The sequence below is a fragment of the Perna viridis genome, chromosome 9 (genome assembly GCF_037379345.1).
Source record: "Perna viridis isolate PV_CMFRI_1.1 ecotype Kerala chromosome 9, ASM3737934v1, whole genome shotgun sequence".
In the NCBI taxonomy this organism is placed as follows: Eukaryota; Metazoa; Mollusca; class Bivalvia; order Mytilida; family Mytilidae; genus Perna; species Perna viridis.
The window spans coordinates 15462513-15480519 of NC_142453.1; the positions used below are offsets into that span (position 1 = coordinate 15462513).

Below are 18007 nucleotides of genomic sequence, written 5' to 3' on the forward strand. Positions count from 1 at the left end.
TACAATAGCATGTCTACCTGTAATTCATCACACCTGACCAGGTATGAAAGCCTTTTATCTGATAACGAACATGAATAAAATCTCAATTTTCTTAATTGTTCATTGATTAATTGATGGGGATGAATTTCAAAGAGTACCTGTTTTAATAAGAGGATGTTTAGTGTCAATGATCTGTAATATATATGCTTGATCAATTATAAACCTGTTATCTCCTGGTAAACACTTGTATTTAGTCTCAAAAACAAAGTTGTTGAGAGCTAGAAGTATGAACTGAATTATAGTAACAATGCACCAGGTGCACCAAATACTTATATTAACTGTATTCATGGAGGAATATGAAAAATAAACATGTCCATCTGTTCATCAATCCCGCATTGTTTCTGGTAAGCTCAATTAACTCCTAAATAACTGTTCAATAGATTTTAATGAAGGAAACAACCTGAATATAATTATACTAGTACTCCAAGCAATTAGTTGCAGAGGTATTTAGTTTTTGAACTTAAGGTCCATCTGTCCGTTTATCACAATATCCAACTTGTGGGACAACATCAATTTGTTTGCCATCTCATCTTGATTATATTGTGTTGTAACATTTTTCTCTGCAACTTTTAGTCACATTGAGCTTGATATTTTGAGTCATTTTTGACAGAAGCATCATATTAGTGTGCCATACGTAGGATTTGTTTTTGAACTTCATTCACGACAACTTCCTGTTTTCTGACTCAGTTTATATTTTGACCATACATAACCTGAAGTTGGATTGAAGGATTATCAATTGTAGACATTTGGTCACAGATTCAAAGTAGTATCAACTTTGTAGGGTTAAGTGCTATTGCATACTTCTTACTAGATTTTATTTAGCACTGATTTTTTATTACTATGATGATTTAAATACCTAAAAAAAATGATACCACACATAAACCATTAAAAACTTCATAATTTTGGACCAGTTGTATCATTTTGTATGAATCAATGAAACTTTTCCGGTATGGGTGTCTATGTCTCAATGAGTTATTGGCTCATCAATTAGTGAGTTTCCTCATCCCATCACTAATAGTCTAGGTACCACTGTCTATTGAAAAATAATTGACATCAGTATTGACTGGTTCATAGGGGGTAACAATGGATATGGAGAAAGTGCAACCAAACAGGAAACCAGTTGTTAGGATTTATTAACAGAACCAGTGGCAGGTCATTGATTTTTGTGCATTTAAAGTTATAATTTTGTTTATCAAATATGCAGAAAGCGGAAGCTGTGAAAATATAATTGTCTTTAGAACCATGCAGTGTTTAAATTAATTGTTTTCTTTTTGTTGTTTCATTATAGATTCCAACTTTGTAGGGACTTAGTGGGGGTTGGTTTTTCTTGAAACCTTTCCTAACTGTTTTGTTTTTTAAAGCACTTATTGTTTAGGTGTAGTTGGAACATCTAGTTTTTATTTCGAGATGCTTTCATTGGAATAGAGCTTTAATTATGGGGTTTCATGGGTTTTACTTGCAAGGGTTCAACTTAGCTTTCAAGAGTAAAAGGTCCTGGACTTTTTCTAGATCCAAATCAATGGTGCTCTTGGAGTCCTCAATACAGCGTCAGTTGAAATAATTGAAGGTCTAGTCAAGGGGTTCTGTTTATAGTTGCTTCTGGTATCTTTTTTAATCATTTAACATAAATATTTTATATTCTATGGTTCTAGAAGCATGTTTCAATTTTAACGTATATGGTTATATCATTGCTAATTGATATTGGTATTTTCTTTTCTCATAATTTGTTTTTGTTGGGCCTACATGCATATAGTATTTTTGTCTATGATATCTAATGGGTAATAGAGTGTAAACTTTATAAAGAATACTGACAATTCATCGATTTCCATGCTATCTTTCTATTATGTCTTTTTTCATTGCTCTTGCGTGCAAACAGTATTTGCATCAATCTGAGAAATTTTTTTCTTTTTTCTGTCACCATTGTGAAAGTGGTTATAAAACTTCCAAGTAAGTCATTGATCTTCAAGGTATCTTAGGATTGTGTCTTTCAGCTCACCTGGATTGAAGATTTTTGTGAGCTGTTGCTGTCAGTTGTCATCTTTTGTTGTTAACTTTTCTTAAAAAATCTTCTCCTCTGATACTGTTCAGTGGATTATTACCAAACAGCACTCTTCGTGTATCTACTTTGAAAATTGTGTTGGTTATGTAGAATGACCACTGTCACTTTTTGCAAACCACAGCGTCAAGTTACCAGTTTGTGTATATTATGAAGAAACTGGTAACTACCCCAAGGTTGCTGATGATAGAGATACTTGAAAATAAATGTGACCTTCCTCCTTTTGCTTGAAGATTTCTTCTCATTTAGTTGAAGTTGTTTGATGACTCCTTATTAAAGTTATTGCCCCTGAAGGGCTGAAAATGACTATGTATATGTGGTTTTTGCTTATCATTTGATAATCATAATAGATAAAATCTTCCTATGCCAAACATCTTCTACAGTCAGTTTATATCAAGTTTCTTTCATATTGAACCTGCAGGTTTGCTTTAGACAGATTTCACTGTAAAAAAAACAAAAACTTTTTTTTTAGCAAGTCATTGAAAGGTTTGCTTTAGGCACATTTCACTGTAAAAATCATAACCTTTTTAACAGGAGAAAGTCATTGATTTTCATGATAAAAAAATTGCTTTAGAAAGATTTCACTGTAAAAATCATTAACTTTTTAAGAGGAACAAGTCACATATTGATTTCCATAGTAAAAAAAGGTTTGCTTTGGACAGATTTCGCTGTAAATCATAAACTTTTAAATGAGAGGAGAAAACCATTGATTTTGATGGTGTCTTCCTTTTAAGACTCTGCCATGAAATGATTATGATCTTTTTATGAAAAAGCATAAAAATTTCATGCTTAGTTTCAGTTCTTTATAGTCACTCAGCTATAATGCATTAAAACATGCTTTTATTGTGTGCTTAGTATTAAGTCCTAAAGAATTTTCTGCTTGATTGCATAAAATTTTATATTATTTTGTCCAAATTCTGTTACATTATGAGTTTAATCACATGAAAAGTTTGATTATTATTTTTTTTATGTCTGAACTCTACAGCCCAAGTCTGCATAATAGGTTTTATCATATTCAAACATTGAATTTATTCCTACGTACATAGACTAAGAATTAAATCTATAGGTTTTCTTGGATCAGCATGACACTAAAATCCAATGCTGTATTACCTTATTCTTACAAGATTAAAACATAGTAGTTGGATTATAGACCAAAAAACGAGCCATGGCGTAATACTCTTACATACTCGTTGTCTGATAGCGGCTTTATATAGTCTGTATTTTAAAACACACATGGAGACTTTGTAAATATGTTTAAGTGGATATGCCCTTAATTTCAAGAGGGTTCTCTTCAACTTCATGTTTTGAATTCTTTTTAATCTAACATTTAGGTTATATAAGATAGTGATATCTTTGATTGTTAAGGGAGGGTATTTGACATGTTTTTTCAATTGATCAAAATATTTTTCGTTACCTTTCATAGATCTTCATCTAGACTTGATTGGAAATTTGGTGGAAGTTGCGGTTGCTTAACTGTTGAACTTGCAAAACTGTCCTTCGGTCCTTTGAGAGGTAGAGATTTGTTTGGGGGGGTGTAAAAAAAAAGAGTAAAAAATGTTTATGAAGTTTTACCTCAAAAGAATAGTGACTCGCTACACATTGCAATTTTTTATTTTCCACATTCCCTCAACTAAAATCCTGAGTTCACTTTTGTTTTGCATTTCAATTTTTTAAATTCTTTTCTTAAAGCATTTTTGTGTATTGTGTTTTGTATTTTTGACACTACTCTTGAGAATAACAATAAATTTATAAGCCAGCATCGTAAAAAGGCATTGGTATCATGTGGACACTATTTCTATAGATGTTTATAAGCCAGGATGGTAAAAAGGCATTGGTATCTTGTGGACACTATTTCCATAGATATTTATAAGCCAGGATGGTAAAAAGGCATTGGTATCATGTGGACGCTATTTCTATAGATGTTTATAAGCCAGCATGGTAAAAAGGCATTGGTATCATGTGGACGCTATTTCTATAGATGTTAATAAGCCAGCATGGTAAAAAGGCATTGGTATCATGTGGACACTATTTCTATAGATGTTTATAAGCCAGGATGGTAAAAAGGCATTGGTATCATGTGGACACTATTTCTATAGATGCTTATACCCTGAAAAATGTATAAACTTATTCTACAGCTTCAATAGAAGTTAAATTCCAATTCACAGACAGATAATCTGCCCTGTATTCATAATGTTCCAGATTTGATATCAAAGAACAAATTTGAAATTCTTTGAAGTTGATATGGTGTCATATTTGATTGAAAACCTATCAGTAAATGGACTATTATTACTGAAAGCAAACCATGACCCAATGAACTTAGAGCAGTGGTATCATTTTTAAATAATAAATACATTTTTCTTCATGTTTTATCTTCATATAAATACAGTGTTTAAATAGGTTTGTTCCCTTTGACTTAATAAATAAAAACAGAACTTCAAAAAAGTGTCTAGATACAATGCTAAAAATTCTTCCCAATTATTTGTCTGCCCAGTTAAGTAAGGAGATATATTGTTTTGTCCTTTCATCTGTCCATCACAAAATTTGTCAATGCAATGTCTCTTAAATTTCTGAAAAGAATTTCATGAAATTTGAAAGGTAGTAAGGACATCATGTATGGTTGTGTGTTTTACCAGGAAACTTTTTACTTTTGAACATAGTTTTGGGGAATGGGGAGACAACAGACTTTATACAGTTTATGCCCTAATAAAGATATTGTAAAATTTCAAACTTTTGATATGTTTGTCTCCCTGTCTGACCATTTGTTTGTTCTACAATGTCTTAATCTTAAATTGTCTGCAAATTCCTCCATTTGTCTGTCCTACTCAACTTGTTTATCCTCCATCATCAAGGACAAGACTCCCACGAAATCAATGAAAAGTTAAAAATCTAACACGTACAAATGAAAAAATTTTGGGAGAATTTGGGTTAAAATTACTGCATTTTCTGTGAAGGATACTAAATAATTGAATTTTTACATCAAAATTTTGCTTTTAAGTAAAAGTCTCTCACATGAAATTGTCAGTGATGGAGAATCTCCAGCATGAACTGTTTCAAAGGTAAACATGTATGTCAGGTTGATATATTTATCATGAAATATGGTCACACATATACTTCATTGTATGAAATTTTCTTCATGAAAATTTTATTTTAATTTTTGATTATATACATCATGTTATTGGGCATGAACAAGACCTTAAAGACACTGCTCATTTGCTTAATACAGTTTCTGTTCTTATTTGTGTTTATTTCTCATTATCAAATTTGTATCTTAGATTTAAGAATATTTAAGCTTCTTTTTTTTCATTACATTTTTGTGGAGATATTTACAGAAAGAACATGGGAGATTTAAATACTAAATCCACAAATTATAGAACTCATTATATTTAATCTAGCCCTAAAAATGTGATATGGAATAGTTAAAAAGTGTTCAATATAGAATATTCATGAACCATTAAGATATTCTTCTATTTAGTAGTTTTGAAATCTTTGAATGGGGCTGTACATTAATTGCAAAAATTGTTATAAGGTAAATTGTTTGGTTGTAAACATATAATGCGAAATGCCTTACATGCCTTTTATTAAAGTTAGGTAATTATGAAGTGTTGTAATGCAAGACTAAAAATTTACTATCTTTGGTTCCCCAACGCTTATATTTATGGAGTTCAACTGAACTGGTTTTCTCAGGATATGTTTAAGTAGGTGTCTTTGTAAAGATCAGACAGTAGGTGCTTCATTCATGTCAAAAACCAACCAAATTTACCAAAATCAGTTCAAATCTTAGTTTTTCATTAGGTTGTTGCACTTTTGAGATAAAAATCATATAGATTGTATGCATGTGAAATTGGGACTTTGCATCATTCATTATTTGTTTGATCTAAGTGGGAAATGAATGAGTAGTTTTCACAAAAATAGATCTGTATTCAAAAATGACTAAGAATACTGATACATAAAAATATGGCGCATGTAGATCGAAAAAGCATAATTTGTTGTGGGTTTTTCTGCACCATGAATCGCCTCTACAATTGTTAGCCTGAACTTTATATGGACTGGTACTTAACACAATATTTTGTTGTTTCTTTGTAACCAGTTCACATCCCTGTCATAAGGACCTCAGAACACTTACACATGTAAAACCCTTATTTTATCCACTTGACAACCTACCTACCATGCTTAGGGTAGTATGTTTACCTTTGATGGATAAATTGTGAATTAGGTATCCCCTGGGAAGAATTATATGTGTGTGATCTACACTTTGTTGATACTAATTTTCTTATGAAGGACAATGATTAAGTGTCCCCCTCCCACATTAGGGGGGAAGACTTCCACAATACCAATGAAAAGATCAATATCTCCCACATAAAAATATCAGATTTGTTGGACGTTTTTAGTTAATATTACTATATTTTTCATGAAGATACTAAAAAGTTTAAATTTTACATCAAAATTTGTATTTATGTAAAGAATCTCCCACACAAGACTTTGTCAATGGGGGAGAATCTCTCATATAAACTGTTCCAAAGATTAACAGGTATTGTTCAAACCTGAAAAAAAATATGTTTCTCTAAGTCTTAAAATTATTGCATTATTAGTCAAAACTTATAATTTGCAAAAGTTTTGTTGTCTCAGTTAAACTCCTGGTCCTGAACTACTAGAAAACCTAGTTAAACCAACCATTTCCATTGGAAATGCCTGTACTATGTCAGGACCATGTACAGTTGCAGTTTTTGCCTTGATATGGCCATTTGTCATCAATATGAGCTTCACTTCATTTTACACTGCAGAGAAATCTTTAATTTGGTTATTTTATTATTACACATTATTTCCGAATTAAAAAAAACAACATTACACTGTCTCGAGAATATAGAAAGTCTGTGAATTATTGTATTGTGAATTCTTTCATATTTTCAGTGATTGTGTTGTATCAACAACATTGAATCTGTCAGCCTTGTTTGTTGGGTCATGAATTTTAAGCAAAAAAAAAAAAATATATTGTCTCAAGTAAAAAATAACTGCTTGTTCAATAATAAAAGGTGAATTTAATATAAATCTGTATGTTGTCTCACTTACAAATGATCTTAAGTACTTCATTATTAGACTTTGAAAAGTTTTGATAATTCCTTTGATAGAAATAATTACTTTTCAATTAAGTTGTGATATCATCAGCATTCCATGGGCTACCAATGTATTTTTCTCATTATTGAATCTTGTTTACATTAACAACTTGTGTTTGAAGTTATTGTTGGAGTTTGATTTGAAAAAATGCACTTTTTTTTAATATTTAGTACATAAGATATGTTAGTTTCCTATGACAGGAAAATTGACAATTAATCTTATCATGTTAATTTTAATCTCTTGTCATTCAGAGAAGATTTGACGATTTTTCAATAGAAGGTCAAACTTTGCATGTTGTTTTCAATTTCTCTGTCTTTTATTATATAATTTGTGATTGTTTAGAAGTTTGAGATTAAATATAAGACTTTTAATTTTGTATGATTGTGAATATTATGTAATTTATTGAATTTTAATTGAGAATCGCTTAGCTTCTAGATAATAGGAAATTTGTTTGGTAAGTTCTATTCTCACAGTAATTTGCACTTGGGAATAATAAAATATACAATAGAAATTTTCATATACTGAAATAAATAGATTCAAATCCCAATACTGCTTTGAATATTACCAATAACTAATTCTGAGACCTTCCTAAGTAGACAATGGTTAGCTCTGGTAGTTTTGTTGATGGTTTCATGTAAGCATGTTAAATTTAGGAAATCATGGCAGGGTTCAAATTAAGAATTCATTTGTACAGTTTTAATATGAAAAAGACATTTGTTAAAAAATGCTTGCTGGAAGTTGATCAATTGTGATAAAAGCAATGTCAAATTGCATGCAATAGCTGTCAGTTTTTACCATTCGTGTGCAATTTGCACATGTGCTTTTCTTCTTTTTTTTTTTTGTGCTCAATAAATTCCAGATATACCTATTAATATACAGTCTTCAATGAATCAACCTCAATTTATAAACTGATTTGAATAAGCATGACTCAACAAGTAATGAATGAGGTGGGCCAGTATCAAGTCATTATGTTTTCAAAAACAACAAACAAAAAAATACTGGTTTGAAATAATTATAAAGAATAGGTAAAAATCATGAAAGGAGCCAAAATCACCCCATTTGCTTACCCGTATATTGAAGGAAGAAATATACATTTTTTTCTTCTATGACTTAGCATATAGCAAAAAATTGATATCAATTTTTAATGAAGCCATTCATGTCCTGGTGTATATAAATCTTCTTTAGAATACTGTGATCAGAGCTTTATCATTAGATCTGATTTGTCGGCAGGGTTCAACAATTCAAAATAAAATGATTTGCCAAAATCTATAAGATTCCAGATAAGACAGTGATCAATTAATCCAATGTATGGTCAGAGTTTGTTATTTCATTCTCCAACGCAAAAACTTGGTGTGTTCAGTACATATCAAGACTGGTCAGGAATTGTTCAGATATATCTTATCATGGCCTCGCATATCAATGACAGTTATTCTTATTGAAGAAATCATGAAAAGATTTGAGTTTAAATATCGTAGTCCAAACGAATCTATTCACCTGTGAACTACAAACTGTAAATATTGTCAAGTTAAAACCAACAATTTTAAGAAGGCGATCACCCCTATTTTTTCTTATTAGAAGATTTGTGTTTGAATGAGTTGCTTTTGTACTTCGAATTTTGTAATGTGATCATGTTTTAGCTGAATCATGGTACATCTTGTGTCTTCGTCTTCTTAATGCATGGTGAATTAATTTTTTAACAAATGCAGTTGGATTTACATTCATACGTATATTCCTGATAAGTGGTACATAGTACTAGCAACACAAGTATATTTATCATATTAAGTGGAAACTCCGAGAGAGGATATTTTGTTCCTTTTGGCAAATTCACAAATGAAGGACATTAGAATATTTCTATTACACAATTCAAAATATTTTACGAATATGTGAGAATCCATTAAATATTGGAATTAAACCACTCAGTTTAATACCCGTAAATTGTATTAATCGAAGTTAATTTAATTTTTATACTTGTACATGGGTTATAGTTATTGATTTATTTTGGTGACAGTCTAGATAATTGTGAAGTGGGATTTTCAAAGAGGAATTATCTTACTTGCATTCAAGGTTTATAGGAATTTAGTGCACCAAGTTTTTTTTTATGAGGATGTGTAGCGTTCAAGGACACTTAATGTTATAATGTACCATTGTAATGTAAGTAAACATGTAATGTGTACTGACTGTATGTAATGCTATCTGAATCTATGTCCATATACATTTAGATGGAGAAAACAGTGAAATCTGATGAAACTAAACCTCAAATGAACTGAAAACCTGTCTAAACCAGACACCTTATGAAGTTCCTTTATATCAGTTTAAATATATTTTGAATCTGGATTAACTGAACACTCTCTTAACAGTACAAATTCTACTGTTTAAAAAGGATTCTATTAGGACAGGTTTCGCTGTATTATATAAAAATTCATTTCTCTATCTAAATAGTTTGATGAAATATGGAAACTGATATCTATGAATAGGATGTCAGTTCAATAGTTTCAGTCTGTCAGTTTTGACTCTTTTAAGACTTGATTTTAAAATTGCTATAATATTTCATCTTATTTTATGTATACTATAATGCCAGTCTTAAATTCTGACTTCATGAAAGTAGAAAAGGACATTGGACAGTGCTGGACACAGTAAGGACAGGGTTTGCACTTGTCTGAGTTGATACCTACAAGATTTTTTTTTATTTCTCATATACACTTAAAATTGAGGGTTGGGGAAGAAAGTAAGTTCTCTCTAACCCAAGTTTTACTGGTATGAACTCAAGTGCAAATACTGCATGTTTTGTCAATAAAACCAAAAATAAAATATCTGACTTAATTGTGGGTCTTTAACCCTGTATTACAGAACTTATTGACAGCTAGCATTGCATTGTATTATGTTGAAAATAATAGTGTGTTTACCATTAACAATGGGAACATTTATCTAAAATCTGTGGTTCTGTCATGTTATTTTTGGTTGGTACTGTATGTCACTCAGTCACAGAAGAGGTCATGTCAGAAGTGTGACCTTCACACTTGCTAATTATACTGTATAGAAAATATTAAAGTGATAATATATTGAGTTATTTGAACAAAATAAAAACATACAGCATGAATACTTGGAATTACTTTGACGAATTAAGGCTTGTACATACACATGGAGGAAAGTAGCTAAGCATGCACAACTTCCAATTTTCCATAGGGATTTTAAAGTAAAAAATCTTAAATTTATATACTATGAAGGTACTTTAATTCGTTTTTACTCATTTTCATTGTTTAGGAAAAAAATATCAGTTAATTGATTGTTGAATTCATGGATTTGACAACTCAATCAAACAAAACAAATTGGAAATTTCCTCTTCGTTTTTAACCAAATTTTGTGGTTTACCAAACTTGTGAAAACCATGAAAATTGGTGCCCCATGAACTATAGCACTTTCACAGTACATGATAGTATTATAACTCCAATTATGGTTACCAAGCACATATTCAGATTTTTTTACAAAATAGGAAGCAGTATGTGAAAAGTTCAAATCATATTTCTAAACCCTACAGTGACATAACTTGGATCAACAATATAAATGTATATTGTATTAAACTGCATGTATGGATAAAGGAAAGACTTTTTTTACCTATTTTTTATACAAAACTGTAAGAATAAACAATGTTTCAATAATTAATTTTTGAATACTTTTCTAACCCAAACAAACTTAAGTACCTATTTTATAAATCTGATATTTTTCTCTCCAATAAAGAAAGAGCCACTTTAGTTGTATTGTTTATAATCTGTACTACAAATATAGGAGAAACATTTTACTGGTTTATAGACTAAATACAATACACATTTAAAATGATCTGTGGATTTGTTTGTACTGCAAATTCTTTAAGAAATCATTGCATAGGGGGCCTAAAGGGGTCAGAGACTCCATATGAATTAGGTAGTGTGCTCTCACTGGCTTTAAATCTTTAACTGACACCTTTTTCATTTAACATCTTACATTCCAACTTATTGCAGCTTGTTAATCAACTCATTATGGTATGCAGCTGCAGTAATTTGGTTCATATCTAATTTTAATTGAATCAGTACTTCAATGAAGCCTCAGTGTTTTAGGAATTTTTAATTTCGTAATACATGTACTCGAAATTTCAGTAAATACCAGTAATCTATGATCTAAATTGAGTCAGACAAGTCTGACTACTGGGCTGGTGAATACCCTCAGGGTCATTTTTGTCTCTCTTCTGACAGTCCCTCCATTCTCCATGATCTACCGTACAATAGAACAGTTTCGTTAATAAAAGATATTTTTGTTTCATTTCAGAGTGGTAGGATGGTAGGTGATGGTGGTTCTGTAGAATGGAGTGACGATGATGCTGTTAAATCAGGATCTAATACAGGTAAGTGGGGAGGGGTCCAGAAGAGGAAGGGAGAAGTAAACCTTAGGGTAGGGTTGACAGAGTGGTAGGATGGTAGGTGATGATGGTTCAGTAGAATGGAGTGATGATGATGCTTTTAAATCAGGGTCCAATACGGGTAAGTGGGGAGGGGTCCAGAAGGGGAAGGAAGGAGTAAACCTCAGGGTAGGGTTGACAGAGTGGTAGGATGGTAGGTGATGATGGTTCAGTAGAATGGAGTGATGAGGATGCTATTAAATCAGGGTCCAATACGGGTAAGTGGGGAGGGGTCCAGAAGGGGAAGGAAGGAGTAAACCTCAGGGTAGGGTTGACAGAGTGGTAGGATGGTAGGTGATGGTGGATCAGTAGAATGGAGTGACGATGATGCTGTTAAATCAGGGTCTAATACAGGTAAGATGGGAGGGACCAGAAGGGGAAGTGAGGAGTTAACCTCATGGTAGGGTTGACAGAGTGGTAGGATAGTAGGTGATGATGGTTTTTTAGAAGGGAGTGATGATGAAACTGTTAGATTAGGATCTAATACAGGTAAGTAGGGAGGGAGAGGGAGTTTACCTCAGGGTATGGGATGAGAGGGTGGTATGAATGGTGATTATGGTTCTATAGACTGAAGTGAAAAAGTTGCTGTAAAAATGTGGAATAACACAGGTAAGAGGGAGGAATGGTGAGGAGTCAAATGGGAAAAAAAACCTCAGATTGAGGTAATAACCTTTTGATAATATAACCAAAGTTACAGTATGAGACACTGGTAACAATAGAAAGTACTAAATGTTTACTTGATTTTCATGAAGCTGTTATGTTTAGGATATGAACAGCCAATACCCTGCTTACCCTTACACTGCACATGGTCCTTGTTCCTAGTTTATGTGGACTCAAGGTTTTTCTTATTTATTCTTTTTATTTTCATTGTTGTTGTTTCTGACTCTTTTTTTACATAGTCAATGCATCTTGACATAGAAGTTTTTATATCTATACCTAATATTCCCTTGATTTGTATACTATTCTGACAAAAACTACTCTAGGTAGAATAGAGTTATCTTTCTTGACATTTTTGTTATTTGTTCTAATCTTACACCCCTTCCAAATGCAGATAAATTCACTTACTCCGATAAATACTGGTATGGAATTGGCCCCATTCAATCACTTACTAGTATATGTGACTTCCTGATTTAAAACTTCTGTGACTTTAATTACTTGATTACACAGCCCTAAGTTTTGGCTTAAAACTAATGATGCATGATATTTTTTACTTTAATTTATGTCCCATAGCAATAACCTGTATTAAACATGCAACCACAGGTCATTTTGTTGCCTTTAATGCTTGATAAATGCTGAAAACTAGAGACTTGAATCTTGTACTTGTAAAAATATGTTTTAATGGACTTATATGTACTTATGCATTTGTATATGACTTTAAAATTTGATGGTGACAATAGGTGTTTGTCGTTCAGAGCAATTTATGCTCTGTGTCGAAGGCTGTAGGATGGCTTTTTGTTGGTTTTCAGGTTGCAAGCTGTAGGATGGCTTCTGGTTGATTCTTCGGTTGCATTTTTTACATAGATTGGTGGAGATATTGTCTTATTAAAATTTCCATCAACTTTACTTATTCACTACTCTAGTGTAAGACTTATCATCCTAATATTGATTTAAAGCCTGAATTGCAAATGTTGAATTCAGTCAGATAAAGATTCTTGTGTCTTCATCCCAAAAGTAAAGTATCTACATGTAGATAGATTTCCTTAGCAGTTTACAAAGTGTTGTTGTCAATACATAGAGTTCATTTATTTTTAAATTGTGAAATTTAGCTTAGAGTAAAGATATACAGCCTGTACTATTTAGCCTGGTTACTATGAAGTATAATTCCTATTTTATTTTTATAGAAGGTGATGTACCAGATGAACCACAGCCTGTGAAAAAAGAAGAAAAGAGAAATTTTCGTACACCTATAACTACACTGAATATGAAGTCTGATCCAATATCAACGATTCTTGATAAAATTGATGCTGAAATTTCTGCTCTTTCAAGATCTCAATCGGTGAGATATAATTGCCTTGTATATAGTTTTTCCCCCTTGCAATGCTTGGAAACATCTCAAATTTTGTATTATACTTGTCAGTTTAAAAAAAAATCTATTTAGGAATTGTAAATTCAGAAATAATTGTTGATTTAACATTTTGACTTTGTCATGTTTGAAAAAAAAATGAAATTTTAATTTTACTATGAGGAAACGCCTTATACACAAAATCATATTGCAATAATTTCTAAGTTGTCTTTTTTGTATTATCTTTTTAACATATAAAGCTGTTGCTGGGATTCATATGAAAGGAAAGTTGAAAATTTGAAAGTAAAGACTGGTTATCTGATATTTGTCATACAGCTGAGTGAAACAGCAACCCATGTAACACTGTTATCCAGACCCTTATCTAGATTATTACGCAGCCAAATTTTTTTTTCACATGGTTTTCACATTTATTTTAAATGATTTTCACTTTAATTGAGTAAAAACATTGTGTAACAGAGTAAATTGAGCCTTTATATGAATTTCACATGAATTTTTAGAATGAAAATCACAATTTCATCTTAAACTCATGAGAAGTTTGTTAATGACTTGATTCACTTGAATTTTCACATGAACTTTGTTTGCCTGTGTAGTAAAGTTACTGGTTAAGGCTGAGTTTTTGGCGCTAGAAGGATTATGAAAGTTAAAGAATAAATGCAAATACAGAGATCTAGATCACATTTAGTTGCACTTTATGAGAAGGAATGCATACCCAGAATTTAAAATTTGTGTAATTGTATTCCAGAAGTACATTTTGTATAATGAATTTGCATTTGGCGAACCCCTGCTAACTTAAACACCATCTTACATGTTTAAATGCTACTTAAATAGTAAATTTGATTGAGTATATCATTAGCATTCATAACGTCTTTCTTCTACCGGGGGTGTACTCTTAGAGAAATTTTAGATTATTGAACGATTTCAAAATTATTGTTGAAATTGACCCAAATATGAACATAACATGATATAAGCTTCCCTTTTTGATACAGATTTTATCAGCAAGTGTATCAGCTGAGACCACTAGGCCAAGTGTTATACTTTGACTGATAATTCTGTATATGTTCAAAACTGATCATTATCTGTACTTCAGACTTTGGTATATAATACAATTGCACATGAAATGATAAAAAGATATTTTGATTATATTTTCTATATCAAATCAACTATATATTTTTTTTTAAATGGAAAGCACAAAAAAGACTTGAGGTTTAATAATTTTCATGAATGAGGCAAGACAATGGCAGTGGAAGCCTCAAATGGGGATAGGGGGACATCTCTAAAATTATAAAAGATGTTTAATTTGCATGACATCTTGATTTCCCAGGTTTTATAGCCCTTTCTTGCCAGCCTGCACCACTACTTCAGTAATGTTTGTTTATACACCTTTCACCTTAAATCTGGGATTCATCTCTGTATTTAAGTAGACTTTTTCTGGACTTGCACTTGGGTAATGTTTATAAAAGTTAAAATGTAGCTGATACACATATGTAAGACATATACATTTTGTATGGATTGACTGTTTTGCACCACAATTGCTGTGTGGCAACATTTTTGAAGTATCATGATTCCATTAGGCAATTTTGTGAAAGATTTATCATTGTTATTGTTTTTCTGTTAATGTCAATATCAATTTCTTTTTGCTTTTTGCAGAGTGCTGCAACAGGAAGTACAGTTATACAGCGACCTTCAAGTTCTAATAGGTCAAGGTCACCTTCCAGACAGGAAGAAGAATTGACCAGAGGTCAGCTTGACAGACCAGGTATGTAGTATGTATGATGTAGATGTAACATGTTAGAGGTAGGACAAAGGCATATGCCAGAAAAGCATGATTATAAAGCTTTTGAATTAAAAAAGTATTTTTTTAATTTCTTGTATTGGTGTTCATCAAAGGGCAAAACGGCTTTTGAATTAAATCCACCATCAATTAATAGTCATAGGATTTAGTGCTATGGTTAACAGAAATTTGTTTTTTAGCTGGAAGTCAATTGTATGAGGTGACCAGTCTAATCTCCTGGTTTTTGTATTCCTGCATGACCAGTTTAGCAATTTCTGCAAATGTATAGATTTTTTTCTCATTTTCTGTCAGACTGAAATAAGACTATAAAGGATTCAAATTTAAGGTAATAGGTTAAATTGGTATAGATAATTGTTTTGAGGACTTAGTCCTGTTGAAAGATATGTCATTAGGGTGTTATCATAAGCCCAACAAAGATTGCTGATCAAGGAGACTGTTTAAAAAGAAATTACCAGAACTCAGCTTTTTGTACATCTTGCAAGGAAGACTTCTTCTATACAATTCATAGTAAATGCAAGGAGACCAGAATAGAAAAATGAAAAGAATATTCATAATCTGAGGACAAAAACAGGTAGAAAACAAGCTAATAAAATAGAATACACACAGAAGCTTGAGAATAAATAAGCTGCCCTGATTCCACTAAAAAACTAGGAGTATGGATTAGGTCCTATGGTAGGGATTATGCTGAAATTTGAATTAGGCTAAAAGTAGATGAGCACAAATAATTAATTTCATATGAATTTTCATAAGCATATGCTGTTTTGCAGTTATAATTGAGAAGTGTCAAGTTGTACGATTTTAGTATTGACACATTTTTCACAGTTAAAAGAACCAATATAGAATTAAAATTACTGCATTGCTATCAACATAAATAAAATGATATACAATACTATTATCCTTTTGACATGTCTAGAATCTAAGCTTGTTACATAATTATTTTACTGCCTTTCTTAAAAGTACATTATGGAAAGTTGCCATCAGGAAAACTCAAACAAACAAATATTTTGATTGAGCCTTCATACTAGTAACTACATTGTTGTCAAAACCACAGAAAAAAGGTGTAGTCACAGAAGATGTACTGTATGTAAGGTCAAAGATTGTATAATTTGTAGTCCCTGTTCATTCTTGGAGTCCTGTTGATATAATACCTCTCTAGAAATATTTTTTGGGTTGAAATAACTTCTAAAATATTTGAAAAATGATCCCTATATAATACTGTACTTGTGAGATGTATCAGATCAGTTTCTAAAAGTCACTGCTCTGTAAGGGTCCGTTTGATATATGGCCAAATAAACACATTCTTTTGGTTTTCAGGCTTATTCACTGTTCTGTTCCAAAGGTCCTTCAAAACCTATTATTTAAGAATTGTTTTTAATTTTTGACCAGGTCATGCAAAATAACCAACTTTTGGGCAGTTAATGCTTCATGTACAGTCTTGTAAAAAAATACAATCAAATTAAATTATTACTACCGGTATATCAATAAATATAAAAACAAAATAGCATGACAGTCAACCATATTCTTAGAATGAAATAGTGTGGATCATTTCTTTTCTGGCTATATATATGATTTGAAAAGCACCATTGTCACATTTTGAGGAAATATTAAAGGCCCCCTTGGAGATTGGTGTTAATTGTAATGGTCTGAGAACCAAAAACATAAACTTTGAATAGTCTTATGTTCGTTGTATGAAAGAATACATACAGACTTCATGATTGACATTTTCAAGGATTTAATTTATACAAGAACATGTCAGCAGAACCAATGAATGGATATTTGCAACTGTCAAATCAAGATTGACAATGACAATTCTTCTGATACAATACAGCTATCTCTAATATAATGCAAGTTTTGAAAATATCTGTGAAAATGGTATTTAATCTTAAAATTTAAGTCTGCCTCATGCTTGAAAATTTTAGACCATCAATTGTAGAATTAAAATCTTGAACATGTTTAATTTATGTTGTGATCTATTGTAACTTGACCTTACAAGTTACATGAGTGTAATGTATGAATGGTTCATAACAATCTATTCTGGGCAAATTTTACAAGCTTCACGTTCACCATTTGTTTACCTCACTTACCTTAGCAGTCAGGATTGTGACTGAATTTCAAGACTGCATCTAATTTAACAATCTGAAAAGAATGGCCTACAATCCTAGGGCCAATTCATACCATATGTGTAAATCCAGTCTTTGACTGCTTTGACAACCATTTGAATTTTCTCTAAACAATTGGAGACCAAATGTATCACATATATATCATGAAGGAACATAAACATACCATTTATGTGCTGACTTTACACCACAATAGAAAGTTTCTGGCCCAGTTTTATTGCCAAAACTTTAGCTTTGCAACTTAAGACTTATTGGCATATTTTTGTGCAAAAAAGATGATGTAAACGAGACAAAGAAGATTTATAAGCTGTTACAACTTTTACATGTATAAATGATGTCAGTAAGTATCATATTTATTCAAATTTCAATAGTTTCATATGAAATTGTTAGGTTAATCATTGACTATATAAAGGAAGATAAGTCCATTTAAGGGTTAACA

General features: G+C 31.5%; 1 protein-coding gene across 25 annotated transcripts in view; it reads left to right on the forward strand.

Moving 5' to 3' along the window:
• Window positions 1–18007, forward strand: part of LOC148606939 (uncharacterized) — a 126996-nt gene that overhangs the window by 18287 nt on the left and 90702 nt on the right. For 21 of the 25 annotated variants that reach the window (XM_088545156.1, XM_088545144.1, XM_088545145.1 and 18 more), the window contains exons 2-4: window positions 11507–11582; window positions 13478–13632; window positions 15307–15415. In XM_088545156.1, the coding sequence (XP_088401282.1) occupies window positions 11516–11582; window positions 13478–13632; window positions 15307–15415 (331 nt within the window). In that variant the 5' untranslated portion in view covers window positions 11507–11515. Of the gene's footprint in view, window positions 1–8751; window positions 9359–11506; window positions 11583–11889; window positions 11991–13477; window positions 13633–15306; window positions 15416–18007 lie in introns of those variants that run through there. The other 4 variants (XM_088545149.1, XM_088545153.1, XM_088545154.1 and 1 more) reach the window with 4 other exon arrangements.